The following is a 17,807-nucleotide window of genomic DNA, read 5'->3' as shown; positions in this document are numbered from 1 at the left end:
TTAATTTGTATATCTTTTTTAATGTAATAACTGTGTAAATTTTCCAATTTAAATAAGATTTCATCTCTTTCTCTCATATTATTTTCAAGAGACGTAAGACAAGTTCACGTGAGTTCCATAATATTTTTCTTATAAATATTTTTTAGAAATAATAATAAAAATAATATAATTATTTTATTACTTTGTCTCCATCGAAATTTTTCTATATTATTTTTTTCAATCTAAACTATATTTCTCTACCTCATACTATATATACCTAAAAATATTCTTAGCAAAATTTTTAGGACACTAAAAGCACATCTTCTTTAAGGGTAGGTTTCTAATTATATAAATACTCGACTAAATTGAATACCTAAGTACTATTCTTACCCTGACCTTCTAAAGTAATATTGTGATCATACTAATGTTGGTTGAATACTAGAGTATTATTTTTCAAAATGGTGATTTTTTGTGTATATATTAGTGCCAAGTATTCAGCCATATTAAATACCGAATGCTCTCAATACTATCATAGTAGAACAACCTTTCAAAGCAAAAGTCGAATACTCGATTAAATTGAGTACCCAAACATTCTCACTTCACCCTTGATCGCTTATTTAAGGATAAAACTGTCTAAATTAACTTAAAAACTATTAGAGGAGAATTCAACTATGAATAATGATCAGAGATGCATTACCTAAAAAGATAATCTTAAAAAAGAGCTCATAAGTTCAAGGTTCATTAAGGTATTATAAATAATTATGTAAATGTCAAAATAAGATACGGTTGATTCTCATATTATCTTCATTTATTATTTTTGACCAAAATCTTACTTAAATGTTAGGGTGTTTTTTACATGTACTTCACCATAGTCAACACTAGACTAAGTCATTTACATAGACACAAGAGAAGAAGAAAGTTATATGTCCACCTGGTATAGGTACATTATATATTGTTATTTGCCATATCATCCAATAATTTTACGTAGCAGAAATTTAATATGAATGTAATTGTTAGATTTAAGTTATTCATAAAGTTGATCATTAATGCTAATTTTTTTTAAAAAAAATTATATAAAGTATAAGCAAACACTTCATATGATTATATAGTTGAAAATTATGTATTATTTTAATTTTAATGCATGTAAATAATGTGTAATATAATTTTAAATGAATGTAAAATCTTATAAATTCCATTTATATATACGATACAAATTTCTAATCTAACTATATTTATTTTTTTAACATTGTTATTCAGTTGAAAGTTTCACCCATTATCGTAATTTACTTTTATTATATCCAATTTGTGTAAATTTGATGCATGAGTTGTTAAGTATGGATTTAATCGAAGGTGGCCTAACAAATCTTTGCATATGCTCATACTGAATTAATATTGCACTTAACACCCAGCGAATTAATGCAAATTTTGTAATATCTCTGATTTTCATTTTTATTTTTAATCTTAGTTTGAATATGATGATGTCTCCCTCCAAAGAATCCTAATTCGAAAGTGTGTTTTAGAAATCGTTAGCAGCAAATACTACTTCTGTTCTTTTTTATATGCGAAAAAATTTATTATGTTTTTTAAAATATAAATAAATATCAATTATTTTTATTTCATTTAATGAAATTATCTTCAAAATGTCATTTATTTAATAAAAAAGTTTATATTTGATATCAAATTTTAATAATGAGTAATTTATAAAAAAATGTTAATCAATTTCTTTAAAAAAAAATTCCTTATGAATAAGAACCAAAGAAGTACATGCCAATGTAATAATAGCTAAATCAATTCAAAACAAACATAATATGTAGCTTACACAGTATTACTCTCTCTCTCTAAACATAAAAGTAACATTATTTGACTTATTTATTTATTTTAACTATACTATTTATTGCATCTGTATCAGCACATGTCTCTTGGAGGTCATGTAGGGGCGTGCATGGACAGTTGTTGGGAAAGAAAGTGACTCCATCTTCATAAATTAAAAAAATAAATAATGTTTAAAAAGAAAGAAAAAAAAAGTTGAAAAGCAACTTAAATTGATTATAAATAAATTTGAGTATATGGGTTTTTGCATTAGTCGCCACTAAATCGCTTCCATAAATGGAAAGATTCCCGAGTTAAAGTCAAAAGGAAGAGTCAGAAAATGCCATTGGGTCCACATTAGATTATTTCTAGAAATCAAATAGTAATAATCAAATAAACACTTTAAAAACTCTTTCAAATAAGGCAATAAAAATAAATGATTGTTTAGTTAAAATATGTACTATTAATTTAAACACGTTAAATAATGTTTTTTATTTGGATTAAAATGTTTTATAAACTTAATAAATTACTTTAAATGTATAATAAATAAATTAAATTTTTAATACACTTATTTATTTTTTTAGAAAAGTTCAATTAGAGAATACTCACGTGCAACTGTGCAAGTATGCAAATTCAGCCAAGAAGGATCCATATACTACTAGGCATAAGACGTCTACCAACTCAATAATGCTTATCGATATTTTCTTAGAGTAGTTTTTTTTATCAAATAATTGAAAACAATGACCAAAAATATATTTAAGAAAAAGCTTCTTTATTTTATCTTTTATTTTAAACTGCCGTGGAAGAAATAGCGTGATCATATATATTTTAATTCAAAGTGAGGTAAATAATACATATTTTTTAAATTTAGCCAAGGCATTTGTGTCCACATTAATTCCACAACGTGGATCTGCTGCTAATTAATGGAAACATTTAAGCACATTTTCTTTTGGCACAATCATTTATGCATGCAAACATTCATTTTTTGTTCATGGGTTTAATTACACTTATTTTCTAGCAAACTTTTCATTATAAGATTCTGTTGTTTTACAATATGGAGATCGATGGGTAAGGTTTGGAAAGGATACTGCATAGCTAGTACTTGTCACTCGTTGGCATCAACCTACTCTTTGTATTTGAGGAAGGAAATTTCACATTTTGATGTTTTGGTCAAATACTCAAATTAGATCAAAAGCAATAGTTTTATTTGTAATACCTCTCCCTAGTTAATTTCTTTTATACTATCCTTTTTATGGGTGCAACAAATTAATCTCACCCTTAACCTGGAGTGGTACGGTATGTATTCTTTCTTTTTAATTATAAGATTCTTTTAACTAATTGATATTCTTTAAAAAAAATAATTAATTATATTAATTTTATCAATTATTTATATTATTAATTTAAAATTATTATTTTTCTTATCTTTCTAAATAATTAATTATTTTTTATTAATATTTAAAGAAAGAATAATCAAGTAAAAATATGTAAAAAAATAATTAATGTATTTAAAAATTAAAAAAAAAACTTATAAAAAACAAATAAAATTGTAAAAATAATATTATAACTAGAGACGAAAGAAATATTAAACATATTCATGGTAGAGATCATCAATTAATGTTGTTTTTGATATGCAACGATAGAAAAGCAAAACTTTTCAATATTTTAATTTTTATTTTACAAGCTGGATCCATGACTCCCATATGATGAAGAAGATTATACATAGACACGTTAAAACAATGGAAAACTCCCTATGAGAGAGGCAAAGTTCCGACAAAGTTATCAAAACAGCCTAGAAAGGGGACACACTATACTACACTCAAACTCATGACAAGTTCAATTATATTTATTGAAAACAAGAAAATAAGATCAAAGTGCGGGTCTATATACAGCAAGACATTTAAAAAGGGGTGTGTGTGGGGATTGGAGAGTCAACACAAGTTACAAATTGACAGTGTTAATCCTGTTAGGGTTTAACATGGTGGTGAACACATCACAATTCGCTTTGATCTCTTCTAATTTCTATAAATAGAGGTATGGTTGAATCAAATTTCAATAAATAAATAAAAAATTGTTAATTAATTGCAACTATAATAAAGAAATTATATATCACTTGCTTCTCGTGGTTGATAGAATGAGATGATTACTTAATTAAAATTAATTTGCTAACATCTTTTACTTCCTCTCTTTCTTTATTTTCGATCCTTATTCTTTTGCACTATTTTTATTTAGGTTAAATGTATATGTTGTCTTATAAAATCTCAAATTTGAATTTCAGTCTAATATTTTTTTAATAAAAAAAGTGTTCGTCATTTAATCTAATATATATATATATATATATATATATATATATATATATATATATATATTCTTTGTTGTAATTATTTTACCGTTAAATGATGAGGCAATATTGACATAGTTAAGGAAAAATCATATGACAAAATTAAATACGATGTAAAAATATGTTTTGTCTTTGTAAAATTTTAATGCTGTTAAATTTTTCTTACATTTTGATCCTATTTATCTAAAAATGTTTATAAATGAATTTTTTCATTGATGAAGATTTGCTAAGTGATAATTTATCTAAGAAAAATTAATGTCAATATATGACTTGCACGAGATTTTTCCTTTCTCTACCCTAATTCATAAACTCAATCTTATTGATGTCCTATCCCAAAGTCGCCCTCTTGGAACTAAATGAATATTATTGCATCATCATACGTGTTTGGACGGATCTAAAAATCTATCTAGGGCGGGTAGAAAACATTAATAATAAATAAACATTAAATCATAATAAATAAATATATCATATCGTACATCGTATATCGTATATCTAAGTCATGTATATTAATATTCTTATAATTAATAAATTTGTGTCAATATTTTCAGTAGTTTTTCATAATCAAACAATCAATTAAAAATTTATCCTTCGTCTTTTTCTTAAAAGTCTATTTTTTTTATTATCTTCATATATTAAAATGATCTTTCAATTGCAATACTTGAAACAAGTAGCTTGAATACCAAACAAATTAAATGATCAAGATCAATTCAAATACTTTCTTAGTAATTCTGTATTATATTATAATTTTTTTCAAAAAGAAGAATAGAGTCATAAGATTGATAAACAATGTTATATATATACAATAATAAATGTTCATAATATAGTAATATTGTAATGCTCTTAATTGTTGATTTATTGATGGATTTCACACTATTATACTTTAAAAGGTGATACTTAATTCAATATCTTTGTCGGTCAGAATTTTTTATAAGTAATCATTTCTGAAACCTTGACAATCATTTGTGAAACTGTTGAATTACTTTAAGTGTATTTTATCCTCATTCACACGTTTTTTAAAAAACATTCCAGAAAATATTTTATTTCATAATTATTCTAAATTAAACACACTTAACTATAAAATTATTAAATGATGAACTATTAAAAAATATATACATTTTGTTATAATAAATAATGTCAATTAATTAATCTAAATAATTTTTAACTATACACATTCGTATTTATATAATTCTAAATCATTTTTATTCAAGAGTGTGATTCATTCAGGACGTTACAAATATTAATCTAAATATATGATTGTTATATTATAATACAACAATATTACTACGTGTATATGATTGTTATATTATAATACAACAATATTACTACGTGGTAGTAACATAGTATATGTGGGTCTATGTAAACAAAATAAAAAGTATACGTGTGTGTATACGCCTTTTTTTTTTACTGGTCTGTGTATACGCTCGATCCCCTTGAATCCGTCCATGCATACATGTGATCATCTTTTTCAATATTCATCTTCAATTATATTGCAAAATTCATTATTAATTACAACGCTTCTATTTCATATCTTTATGGTTAATTAATGATACATCTTTAACTAAATAAGTTTTTTGCCCATAATGCAAATGAACTTAGTTAGAGCAACTAGTTGCGAACAAGTTTTCACTCAATAAGCTTGACTAATGATAACGACTAATTGCGATCATATTTAAAATAAAATAGGGATCAAATGAAAAGAAAAAAACAATACAATTAATCAAGACTAAGTACAAAAATTTGCTGCTTTTGAAATGACAAAAAGTATATTTAATCTTTTATTTTTCTACAATTCATTAATGATGTGATATTTTATTAGTTAAGTCAATGTCACATTATCACTAACACATAATTGGTGAGAAAAATCATTTTTGTACATATTAATTTAATGAGAAACTATACTTAAGAGAAAATTTTATTAAAAACTAAAATGAATAAAAAATTGAAAAATTTAGAAGAATGATATATATATATATATATATATATATATATATATATAGTTAATTTTTTCTATTAGACATCTATAGCCGGGGGGAGGGGTTGAGTAAAATTATGCACAATTATGTTTTCAACAAAAAATGTGTAGATATCATTTCTGTTAATAAAATACTCGAAATCAAGCCCCATGTTTTCACTAGAATCTTATTCATGGAAATGACCTCTTCTTTCTCTACATGCCCTAAATTTCACCCTACACTCCCTTTAACTTTAAAATAAACCTAAACATCCCAAAATACCTCTTCTTCCTCTTCCGTCATAATTCAATCACTATTTCAATAGAAAGGAGCAACAACAAAGCCCGCCATTTCACCATGCTTGTATATTCTAAAATGAAAGTTTTACATTCTGGATTAGCGCCTAATCCAAATTTTATCACAATGCATGTATTCTAAAATCAGCAGTAATTCTGAATTTGTATCAAGAAAAAAAAAAACAGAAATGCTTAAAACGACAGCTAGCAATACAAGACATTTAGTTTTTTCTTTACACTTTTCAAAGAAATGATAAATTTATATTATTTTTCCTATTTTCTTTGCCGACTATAATAAACAATAAATAAAATGAAAATAAGGTGATATTATTACTATTATTATTATTATTATTATAAATTAAAATATATATAAAAGTTAAAAAGAGTGAATAAACCAATTAAAGTTGACCAGGTCTCTTGAGATTTGAAAAAATATCTTGTGTAAGAATAAAAAATCACTTACGTTGTGATCTTTTAATTTTAAAATATATATTGCTTTTATAAAAAATGTATAAATTTATAAATTTATACATAACTCTTAAGTGATGTGAGATTTTGTGATTAATGAATGAAAATGATTGAAATCCTCCTTGGTATTTGATGGACTATCATAATTTTATTTTTATAAAAGATGTTTAGGTGAATTGAGACGAATTATAAACTACCATTGATCTTAGCTCTTAAAAGATATGAGACTGTGAGAAAAACACAACAACTTTCAACATTATTCTAGGTTCACACAATATTTACCAAGTATCAACTCAATGTGCAGCATATACAAACTTCAACTTCATTGCCTTGAATGAGTTAGAAGCTGAGCACAAGAGCATAACAATAATGTCACAAAAGATATTATAATTTGAGCACTTCGATGAGAAAACTGCACATATTCAACAAACAAAACTAAGATAGAAAATGCAAATAAACAGAAAAGTTAAGAAAACTATCAAATAATTTACCTCCATAAAAATAAAGATTATGAATAGTTTCATAGTCAAGAGTCAGTTTTGAAGAAAGTGGCTTCTTTGATGTAGCTAACTCCATCAGTTCTAGGCGTTCAACTTCAAAAAGTTTCATAGATCATATTCTTCGACAATTCTACAAGAAATGACTTTCTCATTAGCAGCTTTAATCAATACTGCCTCTTTCTCCCTGTGTAGTTCTTCCATCTGTCATAATTTCTCGGCTTGCAAGAACAAATAACATAAGATTGACTAAACACTACAAGAATTTTCACTACAGTAGACTTTTTGTAAACAGACAGCTTACAAATGGCTCTTGTCCCTCTGTCGTCAATTTTTTTATTGACGACCTCAAAAAGTCCTCAGTAATTAATTCATGTGACTGGAGGGTAATATAATGAGTCCTTTTATCTATAATTTGACCTTCGATAATACCAAAGGAAAAATTGTAAATAATTTGAGTAAAAATGTATATTTGAAAAAATGTATAAACAATTATAATAGGTTAATCTGTCTATATTATAGTGGATAAAACCCACTATGAGAAACCAACTGTAATATAGATGACAGCCAACTATAATTATTTATTTTTTATAAAAAATATTTAAGAATTACCTTTACCTATATATATTAATTAATTTCAAACACAGATAATTTAAAAATAGTACTTGTTTATACATAAAATTAATCCATAATACAAAGTATTTTATTTTTATAGTTTAAATCAGTCAAAGCATAATATAATATCTATAGAAGCATGAGTCAAGCAACAAATAGAAATGGAAACATGACATAGAATATGTGTCGATCTGATTTTCTTAAACAGATTTCATGATCTCAAACTTCATTTTAAATGTTGGAAGCTTCTCCCTAAGATTTTATTTCCTTCAAACTATCACTTGCCTGAACATAAATAATATACAATCCCAATATAAGTTTAATATACAACATAAAGAAGTCAAGTAATTGGCACAATTGATGAAAACAAATGATATCATATTATAGTCAAATCACTGCCAAATGCTTCGGTACCTATACAAGTAAAGTCTTTCCTTGAATGGAACACTAGAGTTTCTCCTTGGATGAATCGGTGAAGAAACATATTCTATTCTGGTTGCAGATTTTTTATGTCGAGAGACAACTGATACAAAAGCCAAACTAAACTACTCAGTGTTGCTCCCATTGACCATTGACTGAGCTATTCAACAGATTTCCCATGCATTGTCCTCAATGTCGAACATTTCAATCTCCTACAGAAAACTAAACACTATAAGCACATTTCTAGCATTTGCAACAAGAAATTAGTGATCAAACATTGAAATAGGAAAGGTATATTTCACCTCCTTTGTCGTTTATCTATGACGCCCATCAAGATCTGCATTATATCAGGAAAATTCAATTATAGTTAGGATTAGGAATTCAAAAAGTTATGTTACCGTGAGAGGAACAATACAGCATACCATCTCCAAAATAAAATTCTAGTATCCATAAAACATGCACAGTATCAAAACCATAGTAGCAGCAACATCATCATGATATAACAGCAACCCAAATCATAGTAGCAACAATTCAATTATAGTTAGGAATTTAGAAAGTTATGTTACACAACATAATTTTCATGCCCTTAGTTCTAGATACCAATATGATATTGCTAGCATAAGTACACTAAGGACATTAGGGTGGTAAAAAAATCAGCCAGTCCAAGTAAAGCACTAAAATAAATCCAAGTTCAATTCACACAACAACAAAATCGGATTTTACTGGCGGGTTTTTTAAGTTTAATGGCAGTTTAAACCGACATTAAATCTTCTGCCATAGAGTATAAATTACTTAGTTATTCACATCAACCTACGAAGACACCTAAGAGAAAATCAAAATTCAAAATACATAGCACATGCACAAACAATAAAAATAAATAGTGTAAAAAGAGTTATAAAGAGAGTTTCTAACATTTCTTATTTTATTAGTTAAATATTAGTGCAATTTTCATTCCTTCGAGCCATGCCTTTTTATTTTTACTCTAGAAAAGGTAAAATTATTTAACTATATACATATTCTGCTAACTAAAGTCATTCAAAACATCAATTTACAGAAAATATACTTGCATATTTTGTAATCTTAACTATATACATTATATTTTTTTTTAATCTTAACTTCTTTTTGGACAAAATTAAGATATAACATCATTGTAACTTTAATATATAAACCGCACAACACGTGGGTCAACATCTAGCTATCACTTTATATGTAATAAAGAATCAACGATGACAGTCCTTTATCATCTTTCTGATATCACCATAATTTTTCCAATAATGAGACATAACCAGCAAAAGTTTATTATAAAAAAAAAAAAAAAAAACTGCTAAAGTTCCAGAAAAGGGGAAAAAGAAAAACCACAGAACTGGTACACAGGGTAAAGAGTATACCAATTTAAAATTAACAGTTAATCTAAGTTTATCTTAATCCCATGGAACCATACTTTTGATCTTATATATGAAAAATCAATTTTCATGCGCTTCAATTATATTGCATAATCAGTGCTGAGACTTTGTAGTACAATTGTACATAAAAACAAGTTAGCAGAACTTCTGATGCAAGTAAGTAAAGCAAGGCATTTTGAAAATCCTGTAAATTTTGATTCACACTGTATATATAATTACATGAAGTCAAAACTATCTTTCAAGGAGAGATGAGAAGTACAAATAATGCAAAAAAAATGAAAAAATGACAGGGAAAAAACAGAGAAAGTGAAGACATGCTAATTGGTCTTATTTTCCCTATTAGCAGCTTATCCTTTTTATTTGCTCCAAGAAAATCTTGTTATTAGCCTTGATGGTACACACTCCCTTTGGAAATTATATCTTCTTTACGTGTTTCCCCTTCTTACTCCTTAAGCGAAGATTGTATATTAGTCCTCTTCTCAACACTTGGGAAGATCACTTGGAGGTGGTAGTAGAGACTCATTTGGTCCTTTACCATTGTCTACCACAAATGCCATCTTCAATCCCCATGTTGTATGAATTTCTAAATGGCAATGCATAAACCAAACACCTACCAAACAAAATAAATAACATATAAGAAAAAATGTGACATGACATGCAAATCCTTTAATCTTACTATAAATATTGTAGTCTCATAGTATTTTCAAACACAATTAAGGACATGTTTGGATTTCCGTTGAGATGGTTTCAAAAGTATGTTTAAGAGTAAAATTCGGGAAACTGAGTTTTGAAAAAGCAAGACTTGAGATACTTGTACAAACTTAGTTTAAAAACTCAAGTATAATTCAAACTTAATTAACATCTTCACCTGGATTATCAGCCCTGAATCTGATAGCAGTCCACCCCCCAGATGGAACACCAACTGTGTTTCTCTCCACAGGATCCACAAGATTAAACTTTTTGGTGTCCTTTTTGGGGTTGAAATTCCCTTGTCCCCTACCAACCACGAAGAAGTTGAATCCATGGAGATGAATAGGATGGTTCTCAGGTGTTATCATTCCAGTATCTTGCAAGACTAATTGAACTGTGGAGTTATAGGCAAGTCTATATACCCTTGTCCCTCTATTAGTCCTCAAATTTGTTGGCTGTTGTGTCCCTGTGAAGTCATAAACCACTGGAGGCTTCCCAGGAAAATCATCTGTGAAAACTCCACTTATGTTGAAGAAATGTGCTTGGAGGAGAGAAACTTTAGGCATAACAAAGGTCACATTGTTGATGGCTGCAACCACTTTACTACCATTGGCACATGTGGGGCAAGGGTTGACTCCAAGGCTGACAGTGAAGAACAAGGAATGGTCAACCTTTTGAGGCACTCTAGCAGGGTACTTTTTGGAGTTTAGGCTTCTGAGTGAGTCAGTGAAGTTTGTAGCAACTGGTGTGGCATTTTTGGGAGGCAATGAAGTGAGGGTTGTGATGGTGGAACCAAGTGAGCCTGTGTAGTGTAATGTGGCAGTGGCAGTCACATTGTCCACTGTAATAGGAGAATCCATGAAGGGAGTGGCTGCTACTAAGTATTTGCCAGCAGCACGGTTTGCTTTTAGAAGCACATTTGTGGTTTGGCCAGGTGCTATAACTATAGTGTCAGTTTTAAAAGGTTTTGTGTAGACAGCATCAACCTCAACAACTGTCAGTTGGTGACCAGCAATTTTAAAGAACAACTCTTCATTCAGTGCAGCGTTGATTATTCTTAGCAAGTAGGTGTTTCCAGGTTGAACTTGGAGTTTGTATCCCCCTGCATATTGAAATTTATTATTCATCCTCTATAGTGAAAATGTTCTCATCTTGATTTTATTTAGTGTCTTATCTTTAAATATTGAGTTGAATTTCTATATATGTTGAAATGTTACACTATTAACCTATCAGAAGTTGTGGAAGGTATAACTTGAATGTAGTTATTGTTAAAATCAACACTCTTACCATATTTAACAGTTTGTAACGGCATCTTAGTGTAAAAATATTTATTAGAAAAACAAAAATATCAATAACTTGACAATGTTTTGCAATTGTTAGTGAAATAAAAACCAAGCAAATTCTAACTGAATTGCTTTTCCATCTTGTGCTTGGAGTCTTGGACTAATTATATTAAATATTCAAGGGCTAAGTTCATGAGTTTCACCTTGTGATGCACAATTTTGAACAGATCCAGGATGACCATTGATTGTGTGAGCATCAGAGACATTTGGAGCCGACCCAGATTTCAAAGCTTCATTTATTACAGCTTCAGTATCTGATTTCCACCATTCACCTGAACCAAATTGAAATTTTGTAGTAGTGAGGTTTAAGAATTGCATTAATTATGTGATTCCTATCTTATTTCACTATATATAGTAGTTTCAAAAGGAAACAATTTACCACATTGGTATATTTCTTTTCTCTAATTCATGACTAGTCATCTATCAAGTTGAATATTTGGCAGCATAAAAAAAAATACTACTGGTAGGGGAACCCACTCAATATGATGACTTTTTCCGTGTGGGGTTTGGGAAAAGGGTAAGGAACTCCAAGCTTAGGCAAAATGACCAAGGCACCATGAACAGTTGACCTAAGCCAAAGGATATGTGCATGCCACCAAAGTGTCCCTCTCTGCCCTGTGAGGGTGAAGTTGTACACAAAGGCCTGGCCCGGTTGAATTGGGCATTGAGTTATGTATGCAGGCCCATCGGCCCAACCCGTCTGCAATTGTCTCACCCCATGCCTGTTCAATTTTAATTGATCATCAAATTAAAAAGGAAAATTAGTAAAACAAAAAAGGCTAAAAGATTACTCAAGGTTAGAGTATATAATAATTCTAGCACACCCACCAGTGGATGCTAACATTGTATTTAACATGGTTAACCACCTTTACCAAAACAGTGTCATCTTCCCTAGCATATATTGTGGGGCCAGGGAACTTCCCATTTACGGTTACTATGGGCTTTGTTGAACACAATCTTGTGACATTCTTTACCACCACCTGTACAGAACATAAACCAATTAATAGCCACCATGCAGGACTATGGACCAAGCTATAGGAGTCAGTGTGACTGCAACATATATACATTCTTGACCAACAAGAAGATCAATTAAGTGTAACTGCATGTTCTCTGGGACATCTACCAAACTTGAGTGCCTTGCATTGCTCAACAATATATATGCCTCTAGCACTTTGCTGTTTGATAAAGATATGCAGGGTTATATTTTTAAATAGGCACTATATATAGCCCTGCCTGATTGAACTATTTGGAAGATTGTTTTACAACTCGAAATAAAAGTTTAGTTAATTACCTAATTATAAGATATAAGGTCAATGCATGAGCATTTACTAAAGGCCAATATGCTTGACTATCTACCACTTTTATGGTCATGCAGAAGATTGTTAAGATGCCTCCACTTCAGTACTGATTAAAAATTATAAATGACAACAGTAATAGAAATAAAACAAGCATTGCCTAGCTATAGCTTTATGGAGGCTCACACTTTCTTGGTTCTTACATTGAATTTTTTCTTAAATAACAACTGCTTTAGCTACACAACTCTTTCGCGCAGTAATGAATAGTTATAGATGAGACAGTAATTGCATATGAAGGCACTCTTAGTTATAGTTGAAATCTTTTAGATTTTCACTTCCTCAATATTTGTTGCACTCTGAGCAAGCGCGCCAAAAATTATGAACTTAGGCTATTACCTGTTGCAAAATATATATCAGTCCACTAATCTATCTTCAAAATTTAAAATTCTTATATGCGTGTATATTTTTCAAGAAAGCAAGTTCTATAATTGAGTGAGAGAACATATAAGCATGCATATTTTTAAAACAGTTACATCATTTATTCATATGCTATAGCTGTTTCATGTCATATTTTTCCTTAATTATCTCTCCAATATACCATGAATGAACAAACTTGATTCTATAATGCTAGCATGGCATGATAATTAAAATCAGAATGTAATGCAATGCACCTACGTTGAACTTGTAGTGGCGAACCATGGCTTCCACTGAAAGAGGAAGCATGCAAGCCGCTACTAGAAGTATGATTCTTATCCACATCATGGCCATGATCCACCTCCTTGAATTTTCTCTGCCTCCACACAAAGTACAGATGCTAGTTAGCTTTTCCTTTGATAGCTAGCAATCTACTTTGTATTGTAGAATGCACAATGCAAACCAAGTAGGAGGGGGCAACCTTATAAAGAGGTATTCTCTGTTGTAATGTCATTTTAATAAGTTGGTTTGAAGAAATACTTAAGACATAATAAATACAATAAAATAATGTAAACTGTACACCAAGAAGACAAAAAGAAGATGGCCAGAAAGTTCTATTATTTTTCTTGTGTATCACATAAAGTAGCTAGTTATCCATAAACTAAGATACCTTTTGAAGCTAAGAATCTTAGTTTGAATTTATGGGTGATTTTTTTCTTTTTTGTGATGGAGTAGGTGGTCACATCAAGATACTGGGTTTGGCTAACCATATTGGGTGAAGTACAACGATTCTCAGCTAACATATGCCAATTGGTGGAATGGATATACACCGTTTTTTACCTGATGAAGTCAAGGAGATGACACATACGCCACAACCAATTAGGAAACTGTTTAAGTATAAAGCATGGTACCTTTTTTATTTGTCATTCGAGTTTTTGGTTTGGTTGTTAGAAACTTAATTTGTCACAAAGAGTTTCTTTGTCACAAAGAGTTTCCATGTATTAAAAATTAATCATTGGTGTACGGTATGCAAATTCAGTTGTAATTTATTTGTTTCTCTTCCAATGGGTAAAACCCATTTATTAAGACCAAATTTAGATAAATGATTTAATTAAGGAGTGAGTACTAATTATGTAAGCACTTGTTCATAAGATGTTTTTACAATGGAAGATGAAACAAGGTTAAAATGTCTTCTTATCAGTTGTAAGCTGTCTCTATATATAAGTTATACTAGAGATAATAATTTATGGATATATCGTAAGTTATGTTCATAAACTCTCTCAAATACTTATAGAATAATACACGTATTTATATTATAAGATAAGTCTAAATAATCTATAATTAAGCTCTTTCAAGTGAACCCGGGTCTTTTTGAATCAATTGAAATTATTAAGCTGTGAGACATGAATTATACAAGTGTAAAGTTAAATTTCTCTCGTTTGAATAAACTTCTTCATAAATTTAAACTTATAGAGTAGAAAATAAGAAAATAAAATATAATAAACTTAAATGAAAAGAATTTTTATAGAAGTTAACTACACATATAAGTTGATTTCAGCTTAAGTGAGAAGTTAAATTCATTTTACTTTTTTTATGTGTTTATAAAAAAGCTTATTCAAACATATTCATAATGTATTTTGACATTTTTCTATTAAGTGAGAATTGATTAAGAAAATAAAATAAAAGATAAGGAAGTTAGAAAAGAGAATGCTGCAAGTATCTTAGGACGAATGAAAAATAAAATCTCTTTGTGAAGAAGTGTTACGAGCACACTTTCTCATGATTTCCATTATTACTCGAATAAGATTTATAACAAAATCTATATATACATTAATGATAAAATCCTTTAAAAAATTACTGATGCTTCTAACAGATTCTCCAGATACCATATAGATAGGTTGGGCAGACCTTGACATCATTCTAATCTAAGAATTGAATTATCATGAAAATTTGAAACTGTTATATACAGGCGGATAAATTATTATTTCTATTCTGTTGAATTTTTATTTTTTTTGTCAAAATAATCCCCATTAGGCACACCTTCCAAACCACTTGTATTTGAAACAAGTTTTAATTCCCTTTTCTTTGCGTTGAAACAAATTTAAACAGAGACCCATTAACTTTTGATAATAAAATGAAATTTTTTAAAACAATAATATAAGTATAAATGGTTCTGTAAAAAAAAACTAAATGAAAATAATCTTTATCCTTTATACATAAATTATTTATGATAAATCTAAAATATAGATTATAATTCAAAAATATTTATGTATTAAACTTTTTTTAATTATAATATAATTTTATATAGTCAAAAATATTTATTCATCATAGATTCAGTTATATTTTAATACATATTTATCCTGTGCATAACTAAAATACCAGTGACTCTTAAACTGAGAGCGATGATTTAAAATCATGTCTTTAACAAAGTTATTAATCATATAAAATATTCAGATATTCTTTTTTTCTTATGGGTGAGAATGAAAGACGGTTTCAGATAATTTATAATAATTTATGTTAAGAATAGTCTCATCAGGTAATTCATGAACATGATAAGTGCTTATATAGTTAGGTAGACCATCCCCTTATAAATTGATTTTTAAGGAGACCTTTCGGATGTCTTTGCTGCACTATAAAATTTAATAATTTATGCATTTTATTCAACTAAGTCATTTGACATATTCAGAATTTTTTTTATCAGCTGAGATTTTTCAATGGGTTTACCCTATTTTTTTCTTTCTAGCTACAAGTGGGTTTAGTGTTATAAGGGGGGTTCACACGAGGAAAATAGTGGCGACGGTTGGTTACTTGTGACACAAGTGCTTGGGATGTTAATGGTAGTCCAACAAAAAAATTATTGGTGAAGAATGGTTTTCAGGAATTGGTGGCAGTGGGAGAATAATATTATTAGATTAAAATTACATGTTTCTTTCCTGAAAGCCAAAGATTGGAGGAGTTGGTAGCAGTTCATCTCATTAAATAACTTGTGTTCATGCTGACCATTGTACCATCAATGAATTAATTAGTTGAATTTGTGCAGATTTTTTTCTAATCCCTGCCACCATTCTACCTTACAAATCATATATCATTCTTTCCTTCGAGTCAGCCCAGGAATTTGTAAACAGATTAATTAATATCTAAACATTTTAAGCCTTAAAAAATTTTAGTGAACAAAAATTCTGTAATATCTCAATATAAAAATATAATGTAATAATTAAATATAAATATATTAATATAAAAGTACTGTAGTAAATTGTATAATTTGGTTAAATTATATGAGTCCACATGTATCTTGTTGATGTATTTTGTACACCCAAATTTATAGTTGGTTAGGTTCACACACGTAAGGCCTTTCTTTTCCTTTTTTTGAAAAGTTGTATTATATGACATATGCATAATGTTTCATGTATGTGTACAAAAGTGTATCTTCTTTATTCTTGATGGATTATTGTGATGTCGTAAAGTAAAATTTTAAGAATAACTTTTTCACCCTCGTAATTTATTGATATTCTGCTAGTTAGCAAGCTTAACAACCCTAAATTCTGATTGTAATTTACATTTAGCAACAGTCAAAATCACTTGACGTTCAATTTATACACTTTAGATGCGTCTTTATTATAACGAATGTCTTCACAATACTAGCTAGATGGATTATTGTGATATCGTGATGTGTTTTTTAAGAATTTTTTTAATTCTTAATTTTATTGGTACTAATATGTAGAACCATGCAATACATGAGAAATTAGTGTTTAATTTTTATTATTATTTTAATTAATATGTAATATAAGCATTTTTTTATTCTTTTCTCTTTCAAATCAATTTTAAAAATTATTTAATGTAAAGAAAAATGAGCATGATTTTAGAAAAAGGGAGAGAAAAGAAAATAATAGCAAAGCAATTCATGTTATGAACATGTAATCATCAGTTTAAATTCAATGTAACAAGTTACATTGTAAGTTTCTTTTGATGGGGGGAGGGGAATAACTATCTAAAGATGATCACTTAAAAAGGCATAACAACTCATCCTAGACAATTAAGGGAATGAAACCCAAAATTTGTCCTTGTGAAGTTTAGCATAAAACACAATCATACAATATCTTTCATTAATTCCTAAAAATCATAAATATTGATTATATAAGTCCATGAGCATGAGACCTCTAGTCCTTAAAAAAGACTAACATAGTCAACATTTGTGATTTTTACACTTAGAAATTAAGGTCAAATTTTATATTTTGTAAGGACTAGCATGTTTGCCATTAAATTTTAAGGGACAAATTTGAGTGTTCAC

The 17,807-nt window shown here is 28.6% G+C and overlaps 1 protein-coding gene across 1 annotated transcript; it reads right to left on the bottom strand.

The window, feature by feature from the left end:
• Positions 1-9,934: 9,934 nt before the first annotated feature.
• LOC114383228 (laccase-4-like) lies at positions 9,935-13,988 on the bottom strand. The gene is made up of 6 exons (XM_028342853.1): positions 13,781-13,988; positions 12,639-12,790; positions 12,288-12,532; positions 11,954-12,082; positions 10,646-11,569; positions 9,935-10,387 (listed from the first exon to the last, which is right to left on the bottom strand). Exons 1-6 carry the CDS (start codon positions 13,871-13,873, stop codon positions 10,257-10,259), a joined length of 1,674 nt encoding a protein of 557 aa, XP_028198654.1. The 5' UTR covers positions 13,874-13,988; the 3' UTR covers positions 9,935-10,256.
• Between the last annotated feature and the right edge of the window lie 3,819 nt (positions 13,989-17,807).

This window comes from Glycine soja, chromosome 14, assembly GCF_004193775.1.
Source record: "Glycine soja cultivar W05 chromosome 14, ASM419377v2, whole genome shotgun sequence".
NCBI classification, from domain to species: Eukaryota; Viridiplantae; Streptophyta; class Magnoliopsida; order Fabales; family Fabaceae; genus Glycine; species Glycine soja.
Note: the sequence above shows the minus strand (reverse complement) of the source record. Positions and strands in the feature narration are given on the sequence as shown.

What these genes read in the sequence shown, in the direction of transcription:
- LOC114383228 (XM_028342853.1), bottom strand. Translation starts at nt 13,873, where the DNA reads ATGGCCATGATGTGGATAAGAATCATACTTCTAGTAGCGGCTTGCATG. An exon ending in TCAAAATTGTGCATCACAAG is followed by an intron (nt 11,570 to 11,953) that starts GTGAAACTCATG and finishes TTCAATATGCAG; the next exon opens with GGGGATACAAACTCCAAGTT. An exon ending in ATTCAGGGCTGATAATCCAG is followed by an intron (nt 10,388 to 10,645) that starts GTGAAGATGTTA and finishes TTTGTTTGGTAG; the next exon opens with GTGTTTGGTTTATGCATTGC.